At 36.7% G+C, this 10,198-nt stretch overlaps 1 protein-coding gene and 1 long non-coding RNA gene across 2 annotated transcripts; both read left to right on the forward strand.

Annotated features, from left to right (window-relative positions):
* The first annotated feature begins 5,041 nt into the window (after nt 1–5,041).
* Nucleotides 5,042–6,425, forward strand: LOC141912124 (uncharacterized). Its single transcript, XR_012620126.1, has 3 exons — nt 5,042–5,310; nt 6,137–6,244; nt 6,397–6,425. It is a non-coding gene; the product is annotated as an uncharacterized LOC141912124 (long non-coding RNA).
* Nucleotides 6,426–7,535: 1,110 nt separating this feature from the next.
* Nucleotides 7,536–9,659, forward strand: LOC141912265 (uncharacterized). Its single transcript, XM_074803491.1, has 3 exons — nt 7,536–7,707; nt 8,128–8,276; nt 8,958–9,659. The coding sequence occupies exons 1-3, from the start codon at nt 7,536–7,538 to the stop codon at nt 9,657–9,659; spliced, it is 1,023 nt and encodes a 340-aa protein (XP_074659592.1).
* Nucleotides 9,660–10,198: the final 539 nt, after the last annotated feature.

Raw genomic sequence — 10,198 nt, forward strand, 5'->3', positions numbered from 1 at the left:
ATTAGGCTTATAATAATATCACACCTGCATGGAGGTCATGGCTAAGTATCAGATATTTGTTGTGATTGCCTAAATGAAAATCAGGCATATCAAGCCTCCAGTGGTCAATGTTTGCCGCTCCATCTCCTTCTTTCACGGCGTCGACTCGACATCTATCATTCAATATCGACCACAGCAATCCGATCGAATACAAAAAAACGCGATCTTTTGGCGATTCCGATCTGCACATCTCTGAAGAAAACCAATCCGAAATTTGAAATAGATACATTAAATTAATAAAAACTCAAAACAGTTAATTAAAAGTAAACTTGGTGTGAATTTAAACGGTACCTGTGGGCTTTGTGGATAACCCGATACAATCGAGATGAAGAATGCCATTGTATATACATTTTTGTCCATTTTTGCATTTGATTGTCGGTTTTGCCTGCACAGTTTTACATACACAAAATATAGACGCCTTTGAATTTTCGCATTCCTTGCAGCACCACCAATCTCCTAGAATTTCTCCATCAACTCCTACACAGCTCCAGTGGAACCATTTTCCGTTTTTACATACAGGATTGCTGCATTCAATCATAGGTTCGTCTTCTAGGTCTATTATTAAAATCTTATTCAATCTGTTCAATCTCATAGCAGGAATGATTAGAAAAAATCAAAATTGAAATGAAATGATGAGAAAAAAGATTAAGATTAAGTACCTTCTTCGCATAAACAGTAAAATGCTGTTTCATCTTCGTTGGGTACAGACACAACGCGGTTGCAGTCAACTGGTAACCATACCGTATGGACGATCTGCGTAGCCAGCTCATCAATTGTCTTGGATGTTTTCTTTTCGCAAATGCTTCTCACCAATAAACAAATGAGCCCATCCCCCACGAACGATAAAAAATTACTCACCTAAAAACCGATAATTTTGATTTTTATCAATACATTAAATTTTCCATTCTCTGAATTTGATAAACTTTAATCTCACTTGATTGAAATTAGCCATGACGTCTTTCTTCAGCCTTTTGTGATGGAACACGTTTTTCATATGGAACAGAGTCCCGCGATCTCGTTGGCTTTCTTGTTTAAAGAATTTGTCCATTATGTCCTAAGAATTAGCATTAAACATTATACATTCAAATCATATTTCACACAAAGTTTTATTACTAGAAAATTGATTTTCGAATGGTAACCTGAAGGATAATTCCACGTTTGTCGAATTCTTGCGGGACGACAGTTAATCCTTCTAAGCGGCTTAGCTCGTTACCAGCGCCCATTCTCGCTCTCGACGCAGATTTCGACCTCTCGACCGTCATGCCATCGCCGAGACATGGAATGGTGTAAATGCCATTTGGTTCCGTTGGCACGTATTTCGCTTGCAGGTGTTCCAATATGGCGATAGTTCCAGCCGTAGTAGATCTGTCCTCCTCTATTACACCGATGTTAATCTGCAAATATATTTGACATAAACATGTAGCTTATTCCAATACTTCATGTTCATACAAGGAGGACAATGAAGGCTTTATGAAAGTTCTTACTACTTTACTCTTCTTTGACATTGCAGCCGAATAACGATGAAGGATGTGCTCGTTCACAATTTCATTTTCATAACATTGAAAATATTTCTTCAGCACACGTTTTACCAGTACGATCATCCGGGCCTTCAAATTTTCTAAGTCGTTCTGATTTGGGAGTAACGTTGTGATTGGCATTTGTGTTGCAGGTTTGTAATGAAAATCCCCTATATTTTCAAACGTAACGCGGTTTACTGAAGCAAACGCGAGCGCCCAAAGCATCATTTTGTTTTGTGTGCGTCCTTCATAACGGGCTAAAGAAAGTTTCTGCACATTATCCCAACATAGCGAGTAACCTGAGGATGATCAAAAGTTTTAAACATGTAGTTAATATTTGATATATATACGTAAATTGTGTAATGCACGTATTACTGGTACAATCAGAAACATACTTGTTATTTGGCTGGTTTTCGCAGCGAATTGACGCTGAAAGAATTATAGATATATATACTTATTACAATGTTAATGAAACAAATTCATGTGACGTTTAATGAAAAAATAGGTTTACTTCAACATTTTGTTTCATGTGGATGATATCTTTGTCGTAAGTTTCTCGAATCCTATCGACAACCTTCCGCGTACATACAGGTCCGAAGCAAACTCCGAGTTTAGAGAAGCATTGATATAGCCGTAATCAAACGGATTTATGCGATTGCATTATACATGTATCAACGAAAAAGTGAAAAGTGTAAATGCATCTTACTTGCTGCCTGCATCCACTTCGCCACAACTGAAGAGAATTGATTTCCTTCAAAAAACGAACTTTTCTGCAATTTCTAGAGTCTAGAATTGTTGACACTACAAACCCGAAGCGGTTATCCGGTGTTTGTGAATTTCTATGAATAAAAATCACTAAAATGTTACTATTGAATGCTTGAGGAAAAAAAACAGCAAACTTCAGATCTCATACCGTTTTCCTGCCATTAACGATGACAATATACTTGTTAATGCGGGCATTGATCCTTTGATAGCGCCGACTGTTTCAGACCACGAAAACTGTTCCATATTTTCAAGCGAGGCTTCGTCAAAAAGTGGCGATTTTGTTTGCATGAAGGCCTGATTCTCTTTCTTGATGAGTATACTTACTACAGCAAGTAGCTGAATAAATGCAACCTTACTCTTTTTTTAAAGTAACAATATCGCTCCTTTATAATTCGAGTGGCCGATCATTTTTTGGGCCTGGTGTCTGAAGTTTTTCTGGAATTAATATAATATATGATATGTGTACATACCATTACATTTTATTTGAAACTAAGAACTGTATAGCCCATTGGCCTTAGTCAATTTCAGAAAGGCCTGATTATTTCAGGTACAATCTGAACTCAAATGAATAGTCTATCCTACCACAGAGATTTTTGTGGAAAAACCAGCAGCATCTCCTCCGCCTTGTTCAACACTTATTCGTTTTGGAAGCCTAGACGTGGAGCATTCAGGTGAATCGTGTAGAGATCGTTTTGTTCCCCGATCATTGAATACCGGTTTCGAATTATTTCTAGACTGAATTTCAACTTGAAATAAACAAAGTTTTGCGAAATAGGATCGTGAAATGATTTACTTGATAAACATTTTTCTGTGTTTGAAAAGTAATTGATTAACTTATTTTGGAAATTCACCTTTGATCTCATTTAATTCTCTTATTTTTTTACTATATGCTTCTAGAAGTTTAAAACATGTGTAACAAACGAATTCCTTTTCGGGGTGAAGACAAAATCCGTATTCCAAGCAGACCCTTATTACTGAAAAACCCTTAGCAATCTCACGTGTTTTGTGGAATCTTTTCCACCCTTTCTGCTTAGCTTCGAAATTGCCGCCGCAAAATGCGCACTCGGAAGGCGACGAAGGTGCCATCTTTCAATAAACTACGGCAAAATACCACTCGAAATACCATTGCCGGTCGGTTCTCTTGATTGACAGCCGGATGTTATTGTTGCGGGTTGCCACGTGACATTCTATCATCGGCTTGAACCGATTTGCAGATTCTAAATTGTCTTTCCTTTTTTCATTTGAAAACCAATGCTACCTAATGCTGTTTTGTCCTCAAACAAATATATTGAACAAACGCATGTTGTCATAAGGTTAGTGTAGATAGTTTATTTATCAAAATCGGTTGTTTACAAGCTGAGATATCGCAGTTTGAACACTGACAAAAAAGCCAACCAAATTCTGGTCGGCAACTGTACAGCGAATTCGAATGCACGCGTCTGGGTGGTTGGTTACACTAGGATCGTAGAGCGACGGAGATCACTGATGGAGACAACCACTGCCAGTGCTGGGTGAAATTTTAGCATGTTATTTATCAGTGAGGTCTGGGGAATAAAAATCAGTAACTTTTACCCAAATAAACTTACTTTTTCGGTCAAAATCTTAATATTTTGGGCGTGAATTAGAGCCATTTTTCGACCGAATGAGACGCCATAGGGCCTAATGTCTATTTATTAATGTATGAGACCTGTTTTTTCGCGATATCTTGCTTAGTATTTGTAGTACATACCTCATTTAGGTCTTATCGTGACCACAAAAGTCGCGGACGACATATGAATATCCGATATTTTATCCGTTTATCACCGCTTAGAAGGATTGGTAAGAAGTGTAGGAAATCGCATCTTAAATCGGCGAAAACAACCGCCATGTTCGTCTTTTTCCGGCTCATGTGCGCATGCGCTATGATGCGGAATTTCTGCGTAGGGGTGGTAGCTTTTGAATTTAATTAATGCTCAACGAATCACAGTGTTGCAATAGTGCGCTTATGCATATGCATTCAGGTTAATCGCTTAATAGTAAACACGTACAAACGAACGCGCAACACAATGAGCTTTTCAAAACCACAATGGGAAATCATAAATCTATTCACATCACACCTACGTCGAGAAGAGAGGACAGGCCGAAATATCCCAAACAACAACACCTACGAAAGAATTCGGGCCGCTCTCAAGAAAAAAGTATCCACAGAGTCGATTAAGAGGAATTACGGTATGTCATAGAAGGAAGTCATGCGTTGTTTATTTACTATTATAATTAGCCACGAGCTGAAGGATCTCTCACTACACAAAAACAAAAACATTGATTTGAAGAGAACTGATGGCAATCATATCAATTAAAAACACTTTATTTTTCATATAATTATTTAGGCCTAGAGAAAGCCTGTTATAAATTTCATTTTAAGTAATAAACTATATACACTTCAAAAATACAAAGGTAATTATTTTTCATAGGCCTATTACAAAAAAAATCTTGATTAAAAAGACATGTTTCAAAACATATTATTAAAGACCGGTTTTCTACATTCAGGCCTATAGAAAATCATACAATAGGCCTACAAACTTTTTAGTTAGGCTAAAAAAAAATGATACCTTGTTTCTCCGCAGCGGCCGGGTCATTTTTATAAAATATGATAAAATTTATAAACAGTTCATTTCTATAGCGGCCGGTCTGTTATGGTAAAATTGATCACGATTTAAAAAAAAGTAATGTATAGGGTAGATAGGCGGCCGGCCGGGTCAACATTTAAGCTCAGCAGAGTGGAGAAACAAGGTATCAATTTTTTTTAGCCTTACTCTTTTTTGCAAACCCTGCTGGTTCGATAAATGAACTTGAAGTCAATTTTCAATGGATTTTCAGAAAAAAAGTCTTCAGTAACTGAACCTAGTAAAACCGGACGTCCATCTATAGAACTAGACCAATTTGATCAAGATATAATCCGAAGAGAAATTCATGATATGACCAGAGATAAGAAATACATTACAATAGATGGGTAAGAATCAACAACTGCCAGACAAAACACATCCTCCCTGACAATGATTCCAACATGATTGCTTCAAGAGATCGCCACAGCCAAAAATCCAGCCAGAGTAGCCCGGATACATAAGCATTGCTCATCATTAGCTTATCAATGTCCATTGTCCAAGTTATCTCAACTATAATTATCCGCAAAATTTACCTAAGGGGTCATTCATTTATTACGTATGCATTCGGGGAGGGGTCAGTGCAATTGCTTTCTGTGATGCTTAGTGTATATGAAAAAAATGGCCGATTTTGCGTACAGAGGGGAGGGGGGTTGAAAAATTCAAATTTTATGCGTACGTAATAAATGAATGATCCCTAAGTGATCAGGTTATCTGATAATTGGTAAGCAAGTTTTCAGCAAAGCTGTGCACTAGGGCTAGTCAAGCTGGATTTCATACTGCAGCAGTCTTGATGCCATCATTTTCGAATCCCTTCTGAGAGGGATGTGCAAATATGGATATTAAGGCTAAAAAAATTGATACCTTGTTTCTCCGCTCTGCTGAGCTTGTTGACCCGGCCGGCCACCTATCTACCCTATACATTACTTTTTTTAAAATCGTGATGAAAATTTCATCAAGATTTCATCAATTTTACCATAACAGACCCGGCCGCTATAGAAATGAACTGTTTATAAATTTCATCATATTTTACAAAAATGACCCGGCCGCTGCGGAGAAACAAGGTATCATTTTTGTTTAGCCTAACAACAAAAATGTAACTATAAATTTACCATCCATCTTGGTACAGCAGATTTGAAATATTTGATCTCCATATCTATGTATTTATCTCTATAGAATATATGCGAGAATCAAAAACAAAATATCAGTTGACTTGAAAAGAGTTTCAATATGGAAATGGATAAGGAGAATTGGGTTCAGGTGGCTGAAGAAAAGTGGAAAACGGTAGGCAAAACAGTTTTATATCCGATAATTTTGATTAATTATCTGATGTTTCATAGGCCTTTGTATAATGATTATCCCTGTTCCCTTCCAGTATGCCCTAAGATTGATGTGTCAAATTGATCAATATCTAAAATCATTGTATCTTCTTTCAGCTTTAGTCATGAAAGACCCGACATTGTACGCCAAAGAAGAAACTATCTACGGAAAATAAAAAAAGCTAGACAGGAGAAAAAACAGATCGTATATTTGGATGAAACGTGGATAAATTCAAGAGATACAATGCAAGGTGAAATTTTAAAACACTAAGCCTAAGTTAGATTTTTGTATTTGAATCTACCAAGGGCCCATCAGCATAACAAAAATTGGGTCAACCTTACTCAAGATGGCCGTCCTAGGACCTTTTAAGTGCCCAAAAATGTTAATTTTGGCCCGAATTCCGAGTCCTGTAGCTTCCTACTGGTTTGCCATTTCTCATTGCAATTGCTGATTGACATTCTTTGGAAAGGGATGTTTTATACCTGAGACAGGTATTTTTGATCAGCCAATTGGCGGCCATCTTGGTGTCATCAGTACTCATTCGTAGGTAGGAAAAAGTTTTTCCACATTAAATTGATACCTAAGCATTATTGTGTTACTATATTCAATTGGAAAGTTGTAGCCCATAACGTGTTCTATGATTTTGGTGAGTTTCAAGGTCATTGGTTTTTGCATGTGGCCACCAGGGGGCGTTGAATAATACAATAACTTATTATTTCTATATTATACTTGTACCTATGCATATTTTGTTACCACAATCAATTACAAAGTTGTAGCTAATGACATCTTCCATGATTTTGGTGAGTTTTAAGGACATTAGGCTAAACAAAAATGATACCTTGTTTCTCCGCAGCGGCCGGGTCATTTTAGTAAGAGCGGAGAAACAAGGTATCAATTTTTTTTTAGCCTTAGTTATTCTATATGGTCACCAGGGGGTGTTGAATAGTAGAATAACTTAGCATTAGAGCCCACAGATAGAAGAACATATACAGCCTACAAGTAAAACTACAGTCAACCCCCACGATATACTGCGGGAGGGCGGTATATCGGGGTTGACTGTATAAAGAAATTACCAGGCAAAAATGTTCGAAAAAAAATTTTCATACAAAAGTTAAGTTTTCAGAGATTTTTTCCCCATATTTTTCACATGCATCTTATCTCTGCTAAGACAAAGTACATTGTATGTTACCTGTTTTTAAACCTGGAATCACTATTATCTTCAACAGGCGAATGGACAGAAAATTGGGAAAAAGGAATGACCAACTTTTCCCATCCACCATGTAAGGATTGCGGACGAGTAGAGCAAAATGGTAAAGGTGCACGCCTAATCATTTTAGATGCAGGAAGTCGAAATGGCTTTGTGCCAGGTGCAAACCTGGTTTTTGAAGCAAAAAATGGTTCTGGAGATTATCATCACCAAATGGATGGTAAATATTATTAAGTCTTTGTTTTCAATATCCATATTAATGTCTATTTCAACTTGGCTTCAGAGCATATCAGATTGCCTAGCTCAGTCAGTTTTGGTGGTAAATATCTGGTAAGGGTCCTATTGGTTAAGTTTGAATTATTGTCCTCGTTGAAAACATGAAGTTTGAGTTAAACTCAAACTGTGAAACTTTTGTGAAACTAGGCCCAGGGGCCGGTTGCTCAAAAGTTGATTTAAAACAACCTTTGAGCAGCCAGCCCCTCCATAGCATAAATTGCTCTGATTGTGTGACAACTGATATCTCAAAAAAGTATACCCATCAAAAATATCACTCTCTAATAGTCGTATGAAAAATGCTGATCGCCTACAGCCTACATCAATCATCAATTTCGAAACTAATCATATTCTATGTGCTTTTCAGGAGACATATTCGAAACATGGCTCGAGGACCAATTGATTCCAGCATTAGAGGAACCTTCCCTTATAGTCATGGACCAAGCGTCATATCATCTCTGCTTAGTAAAGGAAAGTCAGGCTCCAAAAAGCTCACAGAGTAAAGAAGAGATCAAGGTATTAAAAAACCTAGATGGCCAGTTTTGAAAAATTGTTTTCACAAATTCAATTTAAAGACATATATATATATATATATATATATATATATATATATATAAATGCTCATCAGAATTTATGAAATCACTTTTTCAAAACTGGTTTCAAAATAATAAATTCCATCATATAAGATTTAAACCAAGGGAAACCCCATGTCTCAGAAAACATCTCAGAAAACCATTGCATTAGGCCACACCAAAAGAAAACCCTGTTTCTCGGGCCCGACCGACCTGATATTTCGTCATTTCAAATAATCATTTTCAGAATAAAATATAATTATCATATTCCTGACTAAAAATTTAGTCCAGTAAAAACTATTTACGGCGACCTACCCACTGATAGAAGAATAACCGATATTTTTTTTCTATACAGAAAATAAATGTCCTACCTACCTACCCATTTTGGGATCATTCATTTATTACGTACGCATAAAATTTGAATTTTTCAACCCCCCCCCCTCTGTACGCAAAATCGGCCATTTTTGTCATATACACTAAGCATCACAGAACGCAATTGCACTGACCCCTCCCCGAATGCATACGTAATAAATGAATGACCCCTTACAGTGCCATACAGGTTCAAGGAATGAAGTATCTATTTGGTATGCTTATGATGCTAATAACATTAAATTTTCTTTTTCAGAGATGGTTGGAAAAGAAAAAAGTGACATACGACCAAAATCTAAACAAACCACAACTTGTTAAACTATGTCAAACTCAGTCACCAAATAAACTTTACAAATCAGAGCAGCTGATTCTCGATTCTGGACACGAGCTACTGATATTACCAGTCAAACATTGCGAGCTCAACCCAATTGAAATGGTTTGGCACCAGATTAAAGCATATGCAAAGAAAAAAAACACAACAAACAAACTGAAGGATGTGGAAAAGCTAATCATTGAAGGGAGAGAACTAGTCACGGCGGAAAATTGGAGAAACTACGAGGATCATGTGAAGAAAATCGAAAACGAATTATGGATTAAGGACAAATTATCAGACAATCTAGTAAAAAATTTTGAAACTAATCATATTGTAATAAATCTGAATGATAGTGATGAGAGTGAGGATGAGAGAGAAAATGAGAGAGAGAATCAGGGTGCGGAAGATGACAGTGAGAAAGATGGAAATATGTCTAGTGAGGGAGATGAGAGCGAGAATGAGGTTTGTGCGGTGTGTGGAGAGAAGGATGATTGTGGAGATGATCAGCTGGTTGAATGGGTAGCTTGTAGTATGTGTGATCGCTGGTTCCATGTTTCTTGTTTAACCAATCATGATTCAGAAAATTTCAAATGCAAAAGATGTGAAGATATTCTATGCAAATCAATGTACTTTTTGGAACCGTAAATTATCCAATCATATCTTAGAAATTCATTTACTTCAATCATTTGATGTACATGTATATATCATCTAAACTGGTTTATTTCTAAGTATCGAATTTAAATGACATTGTTTCCAGAACGAAGGCTCTTTGACTGTGCAACTGAGCATATATTCATACAAATCACTCATTAAAGCATTACCCATTCTCCAAACTAGCTGAATTTTGAAAAAGGGCCTCGTTAAAATTTATGAGCTTTTTCACGAAAATCTGATCGTAATAATATCTGTTTTAAAAAGCCAATCAGAAAGCAAAGACTCCTCTATGATTGGCTTCGCCGCAGAGATCAGCAGGTGTTCACGTGAACCCGCGGTAATTTCAACTGTTTTACTTCCGGGTTTTATTTTAAGATCTAAAATTTTATTTCAATATAGATTTCTGCGAAATCTTTACTTCATTTGATTTTTGGGAGGAATACTTTTAATTGCACCACAGAAAATATCATAGAAAATTGTGCCAAGTCCGGGGAAAAAAGCTTTTTCTCAAATCGGATGGATGACCTTGA

Source organism: Tubulanus polymorphus, chromosome 10 (genome assembly GCF_964204645.1).
Source record: "Tubulanus polymorphus chromosome 10, tnTubPoly1.2, whole genome shotgun sequence".
In the NCBI taxonomy this organism is placed as follows: Eukaryota; Metazoa; Nemertea; class Palaeonemertea; order Tubulaniformes; family Tubulanidae; genus Tubulanus; species Tubulanus polymorphus.